Here is a 22,235-nt window from a genome sequence, read left to right as displayed (position 1 = left end):
CCTCTGCCTCTGCGTACCGGGACATCCTCTGGTTGTTCTCACGCTGAGCTCTTATTTGCTCCGAGCTCCCCAAGCCATAGAGTCGGGCTCAAATCCACCCCCTCTGTAGCTCATGACTGAATGCCAGTTCGGCTTCGAACACGAAAATCGTGTTCATGGAAAGGCCTTGGACTTCTGGGTGGCCGGCTGGTGTGCGCATGTTTTGTTTTTTAAGACAAAGGCACAAAGATGAGAACATTCCCCAGCCGTGCTCCTCATCCTTCGGCGGATGCATGGTCAGAGCCCAAAGGTGCCGGCCAGATCCTTTCTCTGCCCCAGCCCGGGGGCTTCTGCTGTGCCCCTTATTGCCCAGGCTGGGAGGTTTGGGGGTCGCTGGGGGGGAGCGCCTGGCCTCCTGGCCGGGGATGGACTCCTGGATCTGCACCTGGGAGCTGAGCAACTACACATCAGGTGAGGTGACGCCTGTAAGGGTCCCGTTACCTGGCCCTACACGCTCCTCCCAGCAGCTGCATTGGAGGGGGTGGGACATGGTCTAGCCCTGCTTGGCCCCCTCAAGGGGGCAGCCCCTGTTCTCAGACGTCCTGGAAGCCAGAGTCTGCGTGCCGCTTCTGCTGAACACCCGTGTGGCAGGTTCGGAGCACCTGTGTCACTAGGTGCAGGTGCCTTTTGCCCCTGGCAGGGCTGTGATACTCAGAACGACCCTGTCTTTAACAGCTGGAAACCCAGTGTCCAGTCAGCGTGACACCCAGTGAGCAGGGCCCTTCCTCCGCAAGCCTGGACAGCCGGGCCACAGGCCTGAGTTCCTGCACGGGGATTTCTGAGAAACCCCGCAGAGATGCAGGCCCGCATAGCCGAGTCAGTGGGGTCGACGCCGGCAGCTTGTCATCAGGGCGGAGAGTTTGAAGGGCCCCCCGCTGGAGAAGCGGCTGGCAGGGGGCTATGTGCTCAGTTCCCATCAGCTTCAGGGGGCCACGGGCTGTGCTCTGGAGGGCAGGGGATGAAGAAGCAGCCTCTGTGTGGCGTCAGGGGTGGCTACAGGGAGCCGTTAGTTCTGTTCTCTTCTGATGCCTCTGGATCCACCGTGCGTGTGAAAACTCAGTATGCGGCGCTCCCCTGCTCCCCTCCCCCTCACCACAGGTGCCCCCCGGGCAGGTGCATTTGCCTTTCATCTTGGTTTCCATCCTTGGCTCCCCTGTGGCTGTGAATCCCAGCCTTTGCCACTGAACACAGAAGTAGTCTCTCCGGGGTAACGCTTTATTTCCGTGCCGCCAGTGCAGCTCCTGGCCCCCCCTGCTGCTCTGCGCTCTGCTTTGCCAGCGCGTTTCTGTGTGCGCGGAAGGGAAGCCCTTGTCTCTGGGTCTGTGCTTTCCCGCAGACCTGAGGTCCCCTGCAGGCAGTTGGGTGGTCTGGGCGCTGCCTGGCAGCAGGTCACGTGGTGACAGCAGTTCCCACCAGGAGGTCAGGCCAGCCGGAGGCCCCCCTGGATCAGGGAAGAGGCTCCCATGGGCTGGCAGCCTCCAGTCTCGGGGGGAGCGGACTAGACCTCCTCATGCCTCCAAGTTCATCTTCTCACGGGGTCTCCTGGGGCTCCAGGACGTGCACCGCCTGGGGGCGGGAGGTTGCGCGATTTCCTTCTCTCTCCCACACTCACCCTCAACATCTCCCCCTTAATCCCTTAAAAAGAAGCCACTGCCTGCCCGGGGGCCCTGTAGAAACAGCAGGGAGGGCCTCTAGCTAGGGCTGTGAGCTCTGCGCCAGCATCCAGGGCCCAGCAGGGAAGGAGCGCCTGGCCCGGGGCTTTTCCTCTTGGAACCGGCCTGGTCCCTTTCCCTGCGCCCAGGTGCTCCCCACCCTCTGCCCCGCGTGCACCTGGGCCTCCTGGGCTCTCGCAGCCTCGAGCCCGCTATTTCCTGGCCCTTACCACTGACCTGTTGGGTGGGGCGCCTTTAACTGGCTCTGCACCTGATGATTCTCTCTTACTTTGCGTTTGTAAAGAACCAAGGCTCCTGAAGGAGCCTCTCCTGTCTCCTCTGCTTCCCCTCCCCTCAGTGTGATGAGCGGGGAGTCCTTCCAAGGGCGAGGGCCTTCACTGTCTGTCCTAGCACCATTCTGCAGACTAATGGTCTGGAAAGAGCGGTACCACCCTCCCCCCAGAAAGAGGAACAGGGTGGGGGACTTCATTCATTAAGTTGTGAGCCTTTTCGTTTAAAAGATCACGTTGGCTGCAGGGGCCAGAGGGGTAAAGCCCCGTTGAGCCAACTAACCCGACACCCTGGGCTGCCACGTGCAGTTCTGGTCGACGCTGCACATATGAGTCTGGGCCATTAGGGGTTTATTCGTCCAGCGGATGTTGGCTGAGTCCGTTTGTGTGCCCCCTGAGCCCTGGGTGTTGGGGAGACACATATGGACGGCTCTCACTGGCTGGTGGGCATCTAGATGAGACAGGTCGGGTGGCGGGTAGAGGATGTCCACAGACTGCTGTGGGGAGAGCACTGGGAGGGAAGGAAACCCGGACCCAGGAATGGAATCAGGCAGCTTCCCGAGGCGGGAGACCTCTCAGTGGAGCCCCTAAGGACCAGCTGGCCCCCGCCAGCCCGGAGGTGAGGGCTAGAATCCCAGACGGAGCCCCCGTTTGCATGACCTTGGCTCCAGGGCCAGCAGACCCGACCTGGGGTTCTCCATTCTTATGAAGAGCCTGGAAAAGCCATATCAAGCATGACAATAAAAAATCCAGTTACACAGGTGATAAGGAGAAGGCGACATTGGGTAACAGAGGAAAAATCACCTGTACGACTCTCCCGAGGCTTAGGACACAATTCCCAGGTAGAGGGAGCGATTTGAGGTCTTTCCACTAAGATTGTGGTGCCCTCTGGCGGCCTCGCCTGGATTTGCTCTTTATTAACCGAGGAAAGTTCGTGTTCAGGGACGAAGTGGAAGTCTCTGTGGAGGGCGGGGTGTCCTCCCGTCCAGGCTGCAGGCGTGTTCCGAGGCCCTGGCATTCATCTCGGGGAAATGTGACTCACGACTTGGCGTCTTTGTTTCTCCCCAAGCGCGGGCGTGGGCCGGACGGGCACCTTCATGGTGATCGATGCCATGATGGACATGATGCATGCCGAGCAAAAGGTGGACGTCTTTGATTTCGTGTCCAGAATCCGCAATCAGCGGCCTCAGATGGTTCAGACGGACGTGAGTAACGCCCTCCTCGGGCCCAGCCGCCCGTCCTGGTGTGAGCTTCGCACAGCAAACCCAGACGCCCCGGGATGTGTGCCCTCTCCCCAAGATGGTGCACGCAGAGTGGTGCCCGGCAGGGAGCGCGCCCTCCGTCACGCCCGCTGTCACGCTGTCAAGGCCATAGATGGTCGTTATAAATGGCCATTAATCTGACTCTGCCCCCAAACCCCCTTCCCTTTACACAAAGAGAAGAGAAGGGCCCCCTTGGAGCCCATCTGCGTCTCCCCACAGACGCAGTACACGTTCATCTACCAAGCCTTACTGGAGTACTACCTCTACGGGGACACCGAGCTGGACGTGTCCTCCCTGGAGAAGCACCTGCAGACGCTGCACGGCAGCGCCACCCACTTCGACAAGGTCGGGCTGGAGGAGGAGTTCAGGGTAGGTGCCGACTTAAGGGCCGCCATTTACACGAAGCTGCTTTCAGTTGCTTCCCCCCTTGATTGACCCCAGAAAAAGCAGGGGAGCCGTCCTGCCCGTGACTTCCGAGGGAAGAATACTGGGGACTTTCTGAGCTTAGCAACCATCTGTGCAGGGGGCGTGTCGTGCATACACTTTTATTTCCCAAGACTCGGGAAATGTCTGCAGATGCAGACAGGTATTTCCACTGAGCAGGTGCCCTTGACGGTGGAGCTGTTAGAAGGCTGAGTGATGTCTCGGGAATGTCCGGGTTTTAACTGCACGGCTGTGTCCTCTTGGCCGCAGAAATTGACAAATGTCCGGATCATGAAGGAGAACATGAGGACAGGCAACCTGCCGGCCAACATGAAGAAGGCCAGGGTCATCCAGATCATCCCATGTAAGGCAGCCCGGGCCACGGAGGGTAAACCCTTGAGGCAGGTGTGATCGGACTGGTACCCTCTGGCTAGAGGTGCTAAGAAGTCATGGCCCACCCACCCCTGTAAACCAGGGGTCAAGGGCAGGGCGCCCTCTGGGAGCTCTGTCAAGTGTGGGGAAGGCACGAGCGACCCAGACAGTCCTGTGGGTGTCAGGCGGGCAGCTTGTGACCTGGGCGTGGAGGCAGGAGAGGGAGGACTTCCTGGAAGCAGTGAGATCCTGGCCTGACTCAGTGCCTCCTGATTCTACATGTCATCCAGTTCTTCCCCGAGCCTGGGCAGAGGCACGGAGCCCCCTGTACACAGAGTGGGGGTCCTGGCCCAGGATGTGCAGCAGGACCAAACTCAGCTGAGACCTTCCAGGAAGAGGCCTGGGGACGGGCAAACCGTGGGCAGGGGGGCATCGGGCACTGGGCTGCCCGGGGTCTGGGGGGAGGGAGGGCCTGGGGGCCTGCAGGAGCATCAGAGGAACCATGGGGGGAAGGAGAGGGCACCCGCCTTGAGGGGAAGAGGAGCGCCTCGTCCAGACGTCCCCTCCACTTCCCCTCCTGGACTCAAGCTCGGGCAGGAGTGGGATCTCACGTGGACCTGTCCAGGCAGGCGGTGTGTGGGCTGAGCAAGTCCTCTTCAGCCTCAGACCCTAGGGTCTTAGTGGCTGTGATGTCCCCGGCCGGCTACCCCGGCTTGCCTGCCTGGCCACACTCCTTTTACTCTTTAAATTTACTTTAATGCTTACATTTTGGTAGGAATCACCTCAGTTTATGACAAATGAGAACGATAAGTGGATTACTTTAGAACTTTCCTGATAAAACACAACTTCCCTGGGCCACTTGGATTAACCTATTTTAGAAAGTAAACCTTCCGATGAGTTGACTTTTTTTTAGTGATTTTATCCATAAGTTTTATGTCTCGGAAGCTCCTAGCAGCACGTTCAAGTTTGCAAGGCAGGATGGGGTTGGTTCTGACCCAGGGGACGCACTGCTTTGCAGATGACTTCAACCGCGTCATCCTTTCCATGAAAAGGGGCCAGGAGTACACGGATTACATCAACGCGTCCTTTATAGACGTAAGTGCAGTGGCCCCGCCCTGCTTGCGTGCCTGGCGAGGACCCATGCTCTCTTCATCTGTAATCACAGAGACTCTTGATCAACTTGCTTTCACAATCAGAAAGGATGGACACGCCCACAGAGATCCAAACCATTTCATTAGCAGACACTTGCTTAAAGAAAATGAATAAGGAACTTTGGAAATAGAGGATGTAGGTGCGCTGCTAAATAATTTGCTATTTTTCCATTCTGCTTTTCTAAAAAATTTTGTTAATTAATTAATTTATTTTTGGCTGTGTTGGGTCTTCGTTGATGCACGCGGGCTTTCTCTAGTTGCGGCGAGCGGGGGCTCCTCTTCGTTGCGGTGCGCGGGCTTCTCATTGCGGTGGCTTCTCTTGTTGCGGAGCATGGGATCTAGGTGCGTGGGCTTCAGTATTTGTGGCACGCGGGCTCAGTAGTTGTGGCTCGCGGGCTCTAGAGCGCAGGCTCAGTAGTTGTGGCGCACGGGCTTAGTTGCTCCGCGGCCTGTGGGATCTTCCTGGACCAGGGCTCGAACCCGTGTCCCCTGCATTGGCAGGCGGATTCTTAACCACTGCGCCACCAGGGAAGCCCTCCATTCTGCTTTTAATACATAGTGACTTCCCTTTTACCTCTCTGTTGCACACCAGCCCTCTATCCGTGCTTGCACACGCTTTCTCTCGCATGTGCTGTGCGTGGACAGCACAATTGTGTTCAGGCCCAGTCTTAGGCTGCCTAGTGCACAGCAGAGTTAGCTGATGAATGGGCAGGAGAGAGCATAGCAGCCAAGTCTGTGCGAGAATTTTTGTTGCAGATGAGAACGCTGTGCCAGGGGTCACTTGGGCCCGAGGGGAGGACCTGGGACTTGAACCCACTTCCTCTAACTCCATGCCCAGGCTTGCTGCCCCACTGCGATACTAACTTAGCTGTGACGCATACAGACATGTTAGAATCAAAGCCAGCCCAAGCAAGGGGTTCATTATACCCATTCAGAGGCGACCTGGGGCTGAAGGGGGGCTGTCTAGCTTGGGCATCTTGACCTGTTTTCTGAGCGTGTGCCAGCTGGGGCTTGGCTCAGGCCCTGGAAGCCTGGAGAGTACTGTCCCTCATGCGGCCCTGGGCTGTCCTACACTCACATGTCCCACGGTGGAAATGGGTTGGAAGGAAGTCGGACTTTAACCTCTGCTCCCATTTGAAGGGCTACCGGCAGAAGGACTACTTCATCGCCACCCAGGGGCCCCTGGCGCACACGGTGGAGGACTTCTGGAGGATGGTCTGGGAGTGGAAGTGCCACACGATCGTGATGCTGACCGAGGTCCAGGAGAGAGAGCAGGTCAGGGCGCCGCCCAGCCCACCTCGGGGCCGTTAACACACACCAGGTGCAGCCCACCTGATGTGACTATCTGTCCCTTGCGAGTGTCCCACCCGCTGTCATCTGTGAGGCCAGGCCACAGCTACTGAGGAGGGAGAGAGGCTGGAAATGAAAAAGGTTTTATTTCATCACCACGCCCACCACAAGTTAACCGTAACTACCCGCTGGCTTTATTCTTAGCCTACATTTTATTTAACCTGCCTTGAAATTCTGCCATCTTGTGTTTGCCACAAATACAAATTTGGTCACAACCTGTTGAAGAAAAAGACATTTATTCACTTTTTTTCGGAACAGAAAGACATAGGTATTGATATATGTACCTAATTAATATAGTTCTGGTAAAATTGAATGAGTTAAATGTTTCTTTTTTCCCAAAGATCCATGCATGGCCTTCTTGTTTTTATTTAATAACGTAATAAACAGTCATGAACCCACCATCCAGCTGAAAAACCAAACTTTTGCCAATAATGTACATTTATCCAGATGCTCTCCCAAGAGGTAACCGCTATCTGAATTTGTGTTTTTTTGATTTCTTTGCTTTTTAAAAACAGTTTTGTTGGGATATAATTCACATACCATATAATTCATCTTTCTAAAGGGTACAATTCAGTGGTTTTTAGTATATTCAGAGTTGTGCAACATCACTAATTCCAGATCATTTTCATCACCCCAAAAAGAAACCCCATACCCACAAAAAAATCACTTACCCACTTCCTCTCCCCAGTCCCTGCAACGACAAATCTACTTTCTGACTCTATGGATTGGCCTCTTCTGGACATTTCCTATAAGTGGAATCATACATGTCTTTTGTGATTGAGCTCTTTCACTTAGCGTAAATGTTGTCAGGGTTCATCCGTGAATCAGTTCCTCACTCTTTTTTATTTTTTATTGTATAAATATACCACATTTCATTTATTCATTCATTAGTTGATGGATATTTGCATTGTTTTCACTCGGGGAATTATGAATAATGTTTTGAACATTCATGGACACGTTTTTACATGAATGTTAACTTTTCATTTCTCTTAGGTAGATACCTAGGGGTGGAATTGCTGGGCCATACCGTGACTATATTGCAAACTCATATCACTTAACATTTGGAGGAAATGCCAGACTGCTTTCCAAGCAGGTGCCCCATTTTGCATTCCCACCAACAATGTACAAGGGTTCCATTTTCTCCCCATCCTCATCAACACTTATCATTATCTTTTCAATTAAAGCCACCCTAGAAGATGTGTTCTTAGCTTTTTTAAAAATCTTTTTATATCACGTGTGTGTATTCCTAAAGAAACAACTGTTTAGTTTTGTCTGCTTTTGAACTTTATTCAAAAGTTGAGTTGGTTTTTCCACTCAAAATTATGCATTTGATATTCTCCTATGTTGCTGCCTATAACTGTGGCTCATTCATCATTATTTCCTTATACTCCACGACACAAACTGTACATCCTGCATCCATTGACTTGCCCCTTCTTCTGTCATGGGCATCTGGGTTGATTCCATTCTGTTGTTTTACAAACAGTGCTGTGGGTACTTTCTTGTACGTGTCTCATGATGCACAAGGAATAGTAGGTTCCAAAGAGACAAAATGCTGCATTGGAGAGTGTGTGTGAAAGTTTGAATTTGCAGGACATTTCCTAATGGCTTTCCAAAGTGGTTGTGGTTTCCAAAGTGGTCAGTGGGTGAATATCATTCATCGACATCCCTAGGGTTGTCTGATGTCCTCATTTTTGATAATTAAATAGGTATAAATATCATCTCTTTGTGGCCTTGATTTGCACCTCTATGATCCCTGTGAGGTCAGATCTCACTATGCGTATTTATAGAAGACATGTTTCGTCTTATGCGAAGTGCTTGTTCATGCCTTTCACTCATTTTTTTAGTGGGTTGTTTGCCCTTTTCTTATTGATTTATAGGATTTCTTTACGTATTCTTGGTACTGATCCCTTGTTGGTTTTACGTATTACAAATATTTCATCCCAGTTGATTGTCTGTCTTTTCATTCTCTTGATATTTTTGGATGACGCAGAGTTAATTTTATTATAATCTGATGTTGCAATCTGCTGTATCATGGTTGGTTCGCTCTTTGGGGCTCTTGTTTGTTAAACCTGTACCCCAAAATGAAAAGGTATTTTCTTCTTCTAAGGCTTTCACAGTTTTGTTTTTGACGTTAAGTCTGACCCTGTCTTGGTTTGTTTTTATTAAGGTTCAAGGCTACCATATATGGTAGGGCAAGTTCTACGCTGCCCAACTCCAGGAGGGGCTGGGGCATTCATATCCGCCCAGGTAGGGTGTGAGTCAGGGATCCAGTTCCCTTTTCCCATATGGAGAACTGATTTCCCGGCTCCATTTACTGACTAGTCTCTCCTCTGTGTCATGTCACTTCTGTTCTGTATCAAAGTTGCAAATACACGCATGTCTGTTTCTGGACTCTCCTCTGTTCCCTTGGTCAACAGGCACTGGTAGCATTCATATTCGTGTTTATAGTTTATTTTCTTGGTCAGGCGAAATACGGTAAATGGTTTGAGAGCAATTCTGCATCATATCGTCAAAACTGCTAGCAGCAAATTCTTTTTCTGTTATCCCCCAAGGATAAATGCTACCAGTACTGGCCGACAGAGGGCTCAGTGACTCATGGAGAAATAACGATCGAAATAAAGAGCGATACCCTTTCTGAAGCCATCAGTATACGAGACTTCCTGGTCACTTTCAATCAGGTATTGTTGCCAAAGCCCTTTGATCTCTTGTGGACATCACTCGCGGTCTGCTTGTCATTGTGCCAGAATGTCCTGCTCCTTCAGGCTTTTCCAGAGCCCCATGTTAGCTTAGTATCGACGGTCAGTGAGGACAGTAGGATGCTGAGTTATCAAGTGGCCGATCTCCCATGAGATTTGACCTCCGTGGTCGCCTGCCTCCTTGCTGGAGCACGGGGATGGCGGAGCAAAGTGGCCAACCCCGAGAGGCGTCCCACCGCCACCCGCTCCCCAGCAGCAATGACCGTGGCCCAGAGCAGGAGGACTGAATGGATGAAGCTGCAGAGGCCTCTCTGGGGCTCTCTGCCATCCCCCCTCCCACCGGGTCTTGGGCGCTGCTCCCTGGCAAGAATGGGGACGCTGTGTGTCAACTGGGGGTAAGATGACCCACCTATGGGATTTGATTCTGAGCTCAAGGCGGTCAGAACAGTGGAACCCAGCTTTGCCCAAAGACTTGTTCTCCTCCACGCGGGTCACCGGACGACCCAGGGCCGCTAGACTCAGAAACTGCCCATCTCCAGCCTTGAAGGGACGTGTAGGGTCCTGGCTTCTTAAAAAAAAGGGATGATTCCTGTTAGCTCAAGCAAAACTGCCAAGGATCCCATAAAGGGGTCTGGTGGGCCCTGGGGACTCGGGGGCACATCCTCTGAGTGTTCTGATCCCCACCCAGAAGGAAGCACTGCTGGCCTTCCGCTTGAGGGCGACCACGGCCTACAGACACCCTGACCGGGAGGCCAGCCAGTTGGGAGCTCTGCTGGCCGCCAGACACCGTGGCCCGAGTCCCCGGGAGGGCAGGGGGGCCTGCGGTGGGGCAGCACTGAGACGCCCTTCCCGCCCGGCAGCCCCCGGCCCGCCAGGAGGAGCAGACCCGGGTCGTGCGACAGTTCCACTTCCACGGCTGGCCGGAGATCGGGATCCCCGCCGAGGGCAAAGGCATGATCGACCTCATTGCGGCCGTGCAGAAGCAGCAGCAGCAGACGGGCAACCACCCCATCACGGTGCACTGCAGGTGAGCGGCCCCTGGGGGCCCAGGCACCCCTGCTGCTGGGGCGAACGCAGACCCCACGCCCAGTTCACTGCTCCCAGCAGCACCATTTCCCTGGACGGTATCCTTCACCTTCCCCTTCGCACATAACATAAGGCAAATGCATAGGTGTCATCTCACCATACACGCAGAAGCATTTGGGCGGAAGGAGCCAGGAAATGCCTCAAACACACATTTCTCTGTGCTTTTTAAGTTGTCAAAAAAAAAAAAAAATTGCCAAGCACCGCTCAGACAAACCCTGAACTTGAGTCGTCTTCGTTTTGAAAGACCGTCTGACTCTGGCTGGTGTTCCCACCCAGCACAGCAGGAGGCTCTTCTTGAGCTTCTCACGGATGTCCAGGCCGGGGTCCATAAGGAGGGCCTGCAGCTCCACGCCCTCCCTCTCAGCCCGGCTCCCGAGTTAGGCCCAAGGGCAGAGGGACACACTGGGGGGACCCCTGGACACAGCTGGGCGCCCCCAGCAAAGACTTTGAAAGACAGCATTACGAGGGTAGAGGGTGAATCTGGCTGAATCTGGAGACGTGCCAGCTCACCTTTTTTCTGGGCCAGGCCCCCCCTGCTGGCAGGGACCTTGACCACCCTTGCAAAGCTCTTCCCTCGCGTTTGGGGAGTTTAATCTTGGGGGTGCTGATTTGCCTCCAAAGCTGCACTTCTGTTCCTTTGTCTACATGTGTGGCTCCCATTTTTTTGCGACTGCCATTGGCACCGACCCACTTCGCCTTGTAGCTAGTAACACCCAGCGTGAAGGGTTTGGGCCTCTTTCCTTGTCTGGGACCCACCTGGCGCACTTCCGGCCTGGCCAGCAGGGGGAGCACACGCCTCGGTTTTCTGTCCCTGGTGCCTTTGTAGATGTCGTTTTGAGTGCCTTCTTGTTCCACCTCCGCAAACCCAGACTGACCTTAACACGTGTTGGGCACCAGGGATGCAAAGGTGAAGGAGACCCACAAGGTCATCCCACCTGTGGGAAGGCAGACGCAGGGAGTGTAACCATAGAGTCAGTCCACAGGTGGGATTCCAGGGCCCAGAGGGCAGCCGTGCATCCCCAGAGGGCTCCCTGGAAGAGGCCAGCCAAGCCCGCCTCCATTAGGTCTGGTCTACACAAGGAAGAAGGGAAATGGTTCCACCAGCTTAAAAACTTGTAACCGGTCCTGATTCAACTCATGTTGTAATTAGGCAAGTGTTTTAGGAATTTTATGTTTGCTGACTGTTAGTCCAAAGCTAAGCTACCTATAAATGATCATTAAAAACCCAAGCTCCGATCGTTCCAGTACTGACGTGTAGGGCTTGGCGGAGGCGGTGGGATTCTCATGCCCGTGGGTGAGTTGGAGTATCTCATCCAGCACGTTTTCTCTGCAGTGCTGGAGCTGGGCGTACAGGGACTTTCATAGCACTCAGCAACATTCTGGAACGGGTCAAAGCTGAGGGACTTCTAGACGTATTCCAAGCTGTGAAGAGTTTACGACTTCAGAGGCCACATATGGTGCAAACCCTGGTAAGAAACCGTTTCCAGAGGAATCGAGAATGGTCTCGTGTTGAATTTGATGTATGTTTCATTGACGGAGTTCAAGTCCCCGGGGAAGGAGGGAGGTAACGTTTCCAAGAAAAAGAGCTAAAGGTTTCAGTCAGCTCACAGTGAAGCTCTGCAGACCCCCTTCTTCCCTTGCGTCTGGCTGGGGTCTGTCCCCCGGGCAGGACACGTGAGGAGGGGCACACCCATGACATCAGATGATAAGACCCCTTGGACAGAGGCACAGATGATAGCAACCGTTATGTCGAAGTGAACTGTTCCTCCAGATTCCAGTGTACATCTAAATATGTACCAAGTTCAAAAGTAGCACTGACATTTACAGTCCTGATTCCTGTCATCTATCTCCCACTGTTCGTTTGGACTCTTTTCCTTGGCTGGATCTCACTCAGCCTCCAGACGCTGCCCAGGGGCCTTACTTAAGGAGTCCATGCAATGCACAGTTCCTTCTTACATTCTCTTTCATTTCGTGGTGAAAACACGCACTTTCTGGTTTTCAGAAGAGATGCCTCTTCACCAAATTTGGTGATTGTTCTGCAACAGCAAGGTCAGTTTTAAAGGCTGTTATAACCCGTCGTTTTCCCCAAGGCTTCTTATTTTAGCGCTTGCCCTCCCGGCCCGGCCCGCTCGTTCTCTGTGCTAACTGGATCCCAACTCAGGCACTTTCCTTTCCCTTCCGGGGGGGCGCTGGGTGATCGGGTGGGAATCTTAGTAGCTGGAAGGGAGGACCCCTACCGTCCATTCTTGGCTCTCCTGACAACGTCCCTGCAACCTCAGGACAGCAGTTTTCTGCCTCATCTTTTCTTCCCCTGGAAAGCCCAGCTCCTTCCCATGATGGCTGGACTGAGACTCCGGAACGGCCAGACAGGCTAACGCTTGGCCTCTTCCAACCCAAAAGCCTGTAGATTTTTGTTCAACGGGAATTTAGAGAAGAGGCTGAACGCAAGGTGTTGGGAAAGAAGAGGGAGGGGGCCGGGGAGCCGCCCTTGGTCCCCCTGCTTCCCCAGCTCCCATGTTCACTGGGCCAGCAAATGACCAGGGTCTGCAAGGAACCAGACCCTTTTAGGGTAGCTGTTGTTACTTGAACCTGCCTGCTGACCGTTGTGCACGCGTGGTTTTCCAAGACGCACAGTGGGCTCACTAAGAAAGCCCTGCCGTGGCCACTTTCCCCATCCCTTTCATTTCCTCTTTTGAGTGCCCGTTATGGGCCGTGTCACACAACCCGCTTTCTGGTCCGCTGTTAACCCACCACCTGGCTCTAGTCTCACCGCCTCAAAGAGCCACTGGGAGGTCAGGAGTCAGATGATGTCCAAGTGTTCTAATAAGTTAACAGCTTTATACATATGTAACGCATTTTTCTTTTAAATTCTAGTGAAATTGATATAAAGCAATGCCCTTTTACAGTGTAAATTTAGGCTTAAAAATAATCTATATTTCTATCTTATTTAACTTCTATAGATTATTTTCATTACATTATGAAGTTTGATGTTAAGTATGCTCATTCTTTTTCAGTTCAAAAGTGGTTGTTTTCAAGTTTAAATATGAAAACTAAAGATCTCTCACTGACTGTCCAAAATACACTAAGCTCAAGTTGAAACTGAACACTGACATTTTCTGTGTAGAAAAACAGCTTTATTTGGAAATGTTCATGTGCCTAAAAACTAAATTATGTAACAGAAGCTGATATGCAGTAGGATATTCAGTATTTCAATAACTGGTCAGACTTTTTTATGTCTTCTCTTTAAAGTTTCTCCTAATTAAATTAGGCAAATTTTTTTTTCATATTATTTTAATGTGTTCTTGTTTTTCTTTTTCAGGAACAGTATGAATTCTGCTACAAAGTGGTACAAGATTTTATTGATATATTTTCTGATTATGCTAATTTCAAATGAAAATTCCTGCCTTAAAATATTTTTTAATTTAATGGTCAGTATATTTTGTAAAAGTCATGTTAATTTATTTCATAGTTGACATTAATATCCTCCTAATTTCTTTGTATATATTTTGTTATGCTTTAAAGGCCACCTGCTGTAAAGTTATTAAATCTTAAATACCCCTTTTAAAAACTGGAATAATGTATTAAGGTCAAATAATATTCCATAAAATATATATTTCTGCTAATATCAGTAAAAATATTTTAATTTTTCATTAGATTCATATCATTTCATTTCACACAGTCAGCACCTCTAAATGTTAAAAATCTTAATATGACAAGTGTATTTATTTATGCAAGCTACTAACCGCAACTTCGTTAGAAAACAGTCGAGGACTCAGAAATCGGTGGAAAATACATTTTCCTGACACTGACTTTACAGCCCTGAGCAGTGGCGGTTTTTTGAAAGCAAACTGTTTGTGAAGATACAGTGTAAATAGGGAATTTTGTAGTCCTCAGTCTCAACCCACGTGGTTTATCTTTACCTTTTAAAGATCAAAGAAGACTTTACAACCTGAGTCCAAGTCTAAAACACACTGGAGTAGTCAGTGACTATATAGTAATACTTAAAAATGCATTTATCCAAGGCTGTGTTGTGCCATCTTGGCCAGATGAGAAAAGATGTAAAGGCCAGTGGTCCAGTTCGTCCGGGCCTTGGGTCCGGCAAAACCAGTTATCAGAGCTTGAGTCCCACGGTGCTGGGCGCCGCTTGCTGTCTGTCTGTCTGAGAATCACACCCACCGCACTTCTCACTCTCCCCCGCCCCCCGGCCCCCGCCATTCTGCCCTGCTTGTCCTGAGCTGTGCCTCAAGGCATGACAAAAAGCCACTTCCCATTCCAAAAGGTCAGGTAGAGCATCTGACACTCACGGAAGCGAGGAGCTCCCGCCTGGTAGAAAGAGTGGGGCAGCTACAAGCAATTATGCTTTAAACTTTCTGAGAAGCATTTTGGTATTTAAAAATCTCTTGTAAAAGCTAAGACTGTTTGTAAGAAAAGAAATCTTAAAAAAAAAAATCTAGATTTATACAGTTTTTTTTAAAGTCCCACTCCTCGATATTTAATAAAAGAAAAAGAGAAATCCTTAATCTAAAGGCTAATTTATTTTTGAATGGTTACTAGTGAGACCTCTGACACTGGATAATAATGATCTCACTGCCAGACAGGATTGGCTTATGGGGCAAAAAAAAAAGGGAAGGGATGAATGTAGAAAGGTTTGATTTAATGGCAGTGATCTGTCTGTGGCTGTTAGGTACCTAGCGGATGAGCACAATATAAAAAAAAGACATCTGAAAACATTTAACATGTGCATTTTTGGGTACACTTTTTGCTTTTTAAAAGAGATGTGAATCTGAAGGCCTTTATTTGATATTTCCACTGGTAACTGATTGCACAAAGGTAACCCAGGGTAAGTTACGTCCTAATAACAAGCCCACGGGTAATCAATCAAGCTTCTGCCTCTCCTCCGAGCCCCACGCGAGGGTCAGGTGAGGTGCCCAGCTGGACGGACAAAAGCACAACTTCGTGAGCGCTGCCATGGCCACCAGCCTGCAGCCCTGGACTCCACACACAGCTGAATGCGTCACCCTTCTGGGTGCAATGATTACGCATTTGGGTCGAAGAGAAAATGGAGGGAGCTTTGCAAGATGCACCTGGTGGCCCTGTTTGTTTGCATTGTTAAAGTCCCAAGCCCGAAGCCCTTCTTGACTAAAGGGGAAGAGAGAAAACTGAGCACCAAAGCCTAGAAACAGAGCCCGTGTTTGTGGTGAAGGCGACATATAGGGGTCATAGAGTCGAGGCGAGGCGCCTGGATTGGGGTCCAAATTTAGGAGCCTTTAATGAGAATCCTTCAGGCCCTTCAATGGTCTTACTGGCATCTCTTGTCTTGAGATTAAGGTAGACCTTCTCGGGGAGGCGCTCCGTTTGTGTGTTCTTCTGCCCCCTTGGTGCATCCCCCTTGTCTGCTGCGGTTCCGCCCTCGTGGTTCTGAGAACAGAGCAGAAGCCACTGTCCCTGGGTTGCAGGACCCCCTCCGCCTTTGGGGCAGTACTTGCCTCCCAGTAGCTGCAGCCTCCTGGCCTCGGCCGCGGTCCCGGTTCAGACAGCCTTGGTGGGCGCTCCGGGACTCCTATCCTCTCTGTCTCGCTGGGATAGGTTGACTCTTCCTCCCCTTCGGTCAAAGACTCTTCCTCCCCTTCGGTCAAAGAAAGCCCATTGTACATAACAAAACAGCACCAGGCTGGTAAAGTCATTTTTCTTTGCCAGTTTTCTCCATTGCATGCGGCTACATTCAAATGCCAAATAGCGATTAGAAGACTACCGTTCTGATCTCCTTGCTTTATCAGTCACTATGTGACTCACTTTACTGTTTCTCTCCATGTGCTCTAAGAATGAAGAATGCATACCAGTGTTTTAAAAGGTATTTTTATGTGTTTTTAAAAACTTTTTAAAACGAGCCTGACACCTGTTTCAGCATTTGGAGTCATGCCCATGTTATTTTTTTAAATGTGTGATTACTGATACTTCTGTTGTGTTTGTGTTAATTTATGTGCAATCTTTATAATATATGTATGTATTCCGGTTTCAACTCTCATCTTTTCTTTTATTCCATTTATCATTTGATCTTGCTCTGATTATGATGCCAGTGAATGCTGCTGAATTCTTTGTATATGCAAATTGCAAGATCCAAAACATTCTGATGCAAGGATAAATCTTTACTTTGACTTCCAGCCTGTGTCTCTTTCTTCATTGAAATCTCCTTATCTCGTTCCTCTGCCTTAAATCCTTTTAGACAAGACATTCGTTAGGAGGGAAGCATTGATTGATGCAGACAATTTTAGGACTTGTAAAATTTAGCTCAGACATGGTATAGAAACAGCCCCCCGGGCATGAATGGGCATGATGGCCAGTGGGCTGGTCTTCAGAAGTCCTGAGTGGTGTGTGGCGCACGAGTCACAAGTGGCCCTGCAGAGGGCCCACGTCCCTCCTCGAGTCCAAACAGGGCTCAGCTCTGAGCAGTGGTTTCTCAAAATCTACGAGGAAGGTGACCACATGCTCAAAGTCCACAGCCAGGTGGGGTCAGAAAGCCCTTCTAATGTCGCTTCTCCTCCTAAAACCTAAACACCTGTTAGGTCTCCCTTTACACACCTTGTGTCTCTGGTGACCCCAGCTCTCTTTTTCAGCTTCACTGCCCTTCCCCAGCTCACACCCCAGCTTCCTCTTTTAGATATTCTGGGCCTAATGTGGAAATCTAAACATATGCTTTTTATTATTGGTTGTATTTATTTAATAAATTTTATAAGCCTTGTTATATTTGTTACAGATGTGATTAATTAGGATGAGGGCCTAGGAGTCGGGTGGGCCATTAGGGTGGGTCCATTCTACTCCAGTATGAGGGCGCCTTTATAAGAGGGAACTTGGACCCAGAGACACGTGCACAGGGAGAAGAACGTGTGAAAAGAAGGCAGGCATTGGAGTGATGCTTCTGCAAACTGGGAAGCCCGGAGGCTGCCGGAGACCAGGGAGTGGGTTCTCTTTCACAGCCTCAGAAGGAAGCAACCTTGACTTGGCCTTCATGCCTGCCGGACTGGAGACAATAAGACTTGGTTGTTTGAACCATCTGGTTTGTGGCACTTTGTTAGGACGGCCTTAGCAGACCAACACCCTGCCCCCGCTCTGACCCCTACAGCCAAGGTTTCTGTTGTTGGATGTCCCCGAAAGAAGCCCTGAATCAAGCACGTGGGTGCAGGTGGCTAATGGGGAGGAGACCCCCGCACGTGCGAGTGAGGGAACAGGGTGGGAGGGGCAGCACAAAGACCCCCCCGCCCCGGGGACTCGACTGCAGTGATGCACGAGGGCCTCCCCGAATCGCCCTCCCGAAGGACGGGACCCTGGAGCCCTGCCCCGCCACTACCCCCGGCCCAAGTTGGAGGTTTTCTCCAGTGGTGCCAGCCCCTGGTTTCAAAGGACGGTGCCACCCTGGCGACACAGGGAGATGCGTTTGTTGTACAAGTTCAAACCAAACAGAAAGAGTGTGTACGAACTTGGCCTTTCACTTGACTCCTCCACCTCAGTCCATTGGTAACTTTGGGGTACATCCTTCCAGACAGCTATCTGCAGATTTAAACCTGTACAGTTACATAAACACACGGACTCTTGCTTGATTGTTTGTTTATAAAAACAACAGAGCCGAACTCCCGGTATATCATCAAATCCAGGATGACAAAATTGCCAAACCCACTTTGTTTTGCTGAGAAAGCAAACACACTGACAATTATTTCTTGCAAGACACCGTCAGTTTTGAGATACATCCTGACGTTCGAGAGGTTAATGTGGAAAAACCTTGTACCTTAGAAATGACAAAATGCACTACCTGCGGGCAGTTGTGTACATTGCCCCTTTGTCCCGCCTTAGGATCGGGCCATGTCAGCATATACACAGCTTTCTCATCCTGTCTAAAGGCTGCTTGGCATTCCTGGCATAAAGCTACTCTGATGGACATAAAATGTGGAGACTAACCCTTTGTTATTCATGTTATAAATATTTCCCTTCGCTGCTTTATAAAAGACTGTCGTTGATGGCTATCTAAAGTCCCTTGTCCAGGAAGCTTTGGGACTTACCAGCCTGTTGACAGGGTTGCTGGGTGTGTGGGTGATTCCGCCTGGCAGCAGGGCCCTCTGTGGCCCTTGCATGGCAGCACCCAATAAACGCATCAAACCAAACATTCATGCCTGTGGGATCACCGTGTAGACACCAGGCGGGGCTTCGCGTGAACAAGTCCTGGGCACTTTCTGTCCCTCTGTGAGGAGCAATGGTGATGACATCCACGTGTCAGCACGGCGCTCTGCACCAGGAGAGGGGAGACTGCAGCCATGTCCGGGCGACGGCCCGAGCCCCGGGGGTCTGCACGGCACCGCAATCAGGGTCCCTCGGGCTGTGGCTGGACCATCGCATCTGTGTCTGGGAAGACGATCCCACCAGCTCTTCTAGAGGAATCGTCTAGAAAGCCCAGCAGATGGGCATTTCCCAGCCACAGTGTCTTACGTCGTTTTTAGTTCAGTAGCTGGACTTGACTTTATGGAGTGGACGTTTCCAATGTGCTTTCCACGACAACCTGGACACCTCCACCCAGCGTGCCCGTCTGCTGAGGCCTGAATTCCTCGGTCTTGACTGTGTTTCGGACTCAGGATGGCCCTTCCTTCCTGCCTCAGCCCCTCCAGATAGTAATGAACTTGACGCCCGGACACCTAAAAGCCTTTCTCTGCCCCTGACAGACTTCTTCCTGGGAACAAACCGACCCACCACGGGCTCCCACCCCCTGACTTGCCCGCAAGTTCACTCCCAGGATCTACTCACGTTAGGACGGCCAACCTCGGGGCAACACGCGTCTTCATTTGCTGACTCTGTGGCCCTGACCAAATCCCTGTCCCTGGACTCCCCACTTCTGTCCAGACGAACAGGACAGAGCCAGGGTTGTGGGGAGTCCCCTTCCCCGAACACAAGGGCTGTTCCTGCAGGACCAAAGTGGGCCTGCTGGCCAGGAGGGGAAGCAACTGTCTGGCCACATCAGAGCTGTGGAAATGCAGACAGGAGGCCAAAGAGCCCACGCCAACCCCACCCCGTCTGCCACTCACTGTCTTGCTTTGGTTTGGTTTTCTTTCCCTTCCCTCCCTTTAATAAAAAATACCGTGGGTTTTAAGATCATTTCATCCCAGACACCTCCTGCACTGGTCACCAGGGTATAGAGACTTGTCCATCCATGGTCTGCCCTCCTGGATGGACAAAGCTTTGTCCTAGAGGGGGGCGTCTAGTTTTCACTGCACTACGTCCCACGAGGATGCACAGCAAGACCCCAGGATACAAAACGGGGGACTAACCCAGCCTGGGAAATGGGGATGGGGGTGAACGAGGCTTCTCTGAGGGAGTCTCACTGGAGCTGAGCTCGGGGCTGAGGGGGATCATCTTGTGAAGCAGGAGGTGGGGAAAGTCCCAGGCAGAGAAAAGAGCAGGGTGTGTGTGTGTGTGAGTGTGTGTTCACCTGCATGTATGAGTATGTGTGTGTGTGTATAAATGCATGAATGTGTATCCATGTGTATGTGTGTAGGAAGGGGTGTGGACCCATGTATATGTTTATGTATATGCATGTGTATATGTGTGTAGGAATGGGTGTGAATCCATGTATGTTTATGTATATGCATGTGTATATGTGTGTAGGAAGGGGTGTGTACCCATGTATATGTTTATGTATATGCATGTGTATACGTGTGTAGGAAGGGGTGTGTACCCATGTATATGTTTATGTATATCCATGTGTATACGTGTGCAGGTCTATGTATGTGTGAGGGGGGTGGAGGGGTTTAACTAAGAAAGACAAGAGTTGGCTGGTACAGAATTAGAGCAAAAAAGTCAAGGAGAGATTGTGGCAACCATATCACGGAAAAGCTTGGGGATGAAAAAGTAAAAATAGCTTCCATCGTGCTCGCCTCGGCAGCACATATCCTAAAACTGGAACAATACACAGAAGATTAGCATGGCCCCTGCGCAAGGGTGACACGCAAATTCGTGAAGCGTTCCATATTTTTTGTTATACGGAAGAAACTAACACAACATTGTAAAGCAATTTATACTCCAATAAAGATGTTAAAAAAAAAAAGAATAGCTTCCATTTACTGAGAACTTTCCATCAGCGGGATGTTACTCACTTGGAATCTGAGGCTCAGAGAAGGTACCACACCACACAGCGAGTAGGTATTTATTTCTTGCACCCCATTCTGAAACACACAATTAGCCTGGCTAAATAATGGTGGTTAATATTTCTGACCCTTCACCCTCAAGAATGCTAAATAAAGGATGTGTCCTGTGGACGTGTGCTTTTGTAGACACTTGTTTGAATGACCTTTTCTAATCCAGCACCTACAACCCTGTAAAATAAAACCACTCTTATGCTCTTGATATGCTGTACTTACGAAGGCGAGAAAATATGCTGATATATTTCAGTGAGATTTTTGGTTAGAATTGAACCCTAAGAGATTTTTAATTAATTTTTATCCCATTCCCCAGGCATACAGCTAATTGAAATTTTTCTATACATAAGGTTCATAATTATTACTAAATGTGAAGTGTTGGCAGAACAATTTCATCATAGAAAATTCCTAGTTTACAATTTCTTGAATCTTGCCTACCTAAATGACACATGGATGACTCACACCTTCAAATAGAGCGCCTTTTCTAACGAGGGTTGCGCTTCCTAAAATACTCTCCCTTCTGCTTGCCAGAATTCCACCCCTTTCCGGCCCAGCTCTTTGAATGTCCCCTCCCTGCTTCATCCTCAACCCTCCTGCCGCCATCTGTCACTCACCCTCCCTTAAGATTTCAGACAACACTGTCTAAAACTGTATTACAGCAGCCGAAATAGCAAAAGCAAATACCACTGACTCAGCAGACACGCCTGGATTCATGTATTCGTTCAGCAAACATTTATTATTATGTGGACCTGGCTCCATGCCAGACACGGGGATTACAAGAGTAGACAGGCAGGGGCACCGATGTTACAGTTCACACTCTAGGGGACAGCGACCTTTTCTTATCTTCCATCCATACCTCCACCTGGCAAGGTAAGTGAATGGGGAGGACTCCATACAGGTGACTGGAGGGAAGGTGTGCTCATTTCTGATTTAGGGAACACAAAGGAGGACAAAGCAGGACAAAGCAGAACAGCAGTGTGATGGACAGCTCTGAAACTGAAGAAAGACAAAGTCCAGGTTTAAAACGAGATGTAGGAGCCATGGGCTCACGTGTAAGTGATTCAGAAATGGTGGGGAAAGAGCCTCACGCTCTGTGGCTGTCAGAAACGGCCGTTCTTTTGGGGGAAACGTTCGGGTTTGTGTTGCTCCCTGTCCAAGGTGACCTGCTGGGGACTAAGTCAGGCCAGCAGGCGTGGTCAGAGAAAACACAGGTGAGAGCAGATTTGCAGAAAGCTCAGAACGTGTAAATGACATGAAAGCTCAGAGGGGTGCTACAGTTTGGAATTGAGGGGCACCCTGGCCGATGGCCCTAAGATTGAGTGGGGGGGAGCCCTTCTCAGATGAAAGCAGTCCCAGTTTAGACAAAGATACTTAACGTGAAAAAGGCAAGCTACCCGTCATTCCTCAAAGTCTCATCATTACCCTGAAAATGGCATCACAAACTGTCCTCCAAATCACACATTTATTCCCTTAAGTGGTCAGGACACCAAGGAGAGGACAGTCCTGTGCAGATGACCCACAGCCCTAGTGCCTGGACCCGAGGTCTCCCCAGTGTAAAGGTATTTCTTGTAACTTTCATTTTTCTCTTCCTATACCCACTCATTCATGTTTCCAGAGTGCCTGCCTGGTGTTGGGGATGCAGGATAGAAGCCCCACCTTTCACATTCGGATGGAGGACACAGAAGGACACAGACACACACACAAGCATTTACAACACAGCGTGGCAAGTGCCTGAGCCC

At 50.3% G+C, this 22,235-nt stretch overlaps 1 protein-coding gene and 1 non-coding gene across 5 annotated transcripts in view; both read left to right on the top strand.

Annotated features, from left to right (window-relative positions):
- The window catches only part of PTPRE (protein tyrosine phosphatase receptor type E), a 166,101-nt gene extending 149,619 nt beyond the window's left edge, over positions 1–16,482 (top strand). For all 4 annotated transcript variants that reach the window (XM_036828477.1, XM_036828479.1, XM_036828478.1 and 1 more), the window contains 9 exons: positions 3,051–3,186; positions 3,463–3,612; positions 3,937–4,030; positions 5,057–5,133; positions 6,330–6,464; positions 9,092–9,217; positions 10,096–10,262; positions 11,655–11,790; positions 13,641–16,482. In XM_036828477.1, the coding sequence (XP_036684372.1) occupies positions 3,051–3,186; positions 3,463–3,612; positions 3,937–4,030; positions 5,057–5,133; positions 6,330–6,464; positions 9,092–9,217; positions 10,096–10,262; positions 11,655–11,790; positions 13,641–13,715 (1,096 nt within the window). In that variant the 3' untranslated portion in view covers positions 13,716–16,482. The remainder of the gene's footprint in view (positions 1–3,050; positions 3,187–3,462; positions 3,613–3,936; positions 4,031–5,056; positions 5,134–6,329; positions 6,465–9,091; positions 9,218–10,095; positions 10,263–11,654; positions 11,791–13,640) is intronic.
- A 3,745-nt stretch (positions 16,483–20,227) lies between these two features.
- LOC118883153 lies at positions 20,228–20,334 on the top strand. The gene has a single exon (XR_005016943.1). It is a non-coding gene; the product is annotated as a U6 spliceosomal RNA (small nuclear RNA).
- Positions 20,335–22,235: the final 1,901 nt, after the last annotated feature.

This window comes from Balaenoptera musculus, chromosome 16 (genome assembly GCF_009873245.2).
Source record: "Balaenoptera musculus isolate JJ_BM4_2016_0621 chromosome 16, mBalMus1.pri.v3, whole genome shotgun sequence".
Taxonomy (NCBI): domain Eukaryota; kingdom Metazoa; phylum Chordata; class Mammalia; order Artiodactyla; family Balaenopteridae; genus Balaenoptera; species Balaenoptera musculus.
The sequence above is the reverse complement of the archived record's forward strand: the minus strand, read 5'-3'. Positions and strand labels throughout refer to the sequence as shown.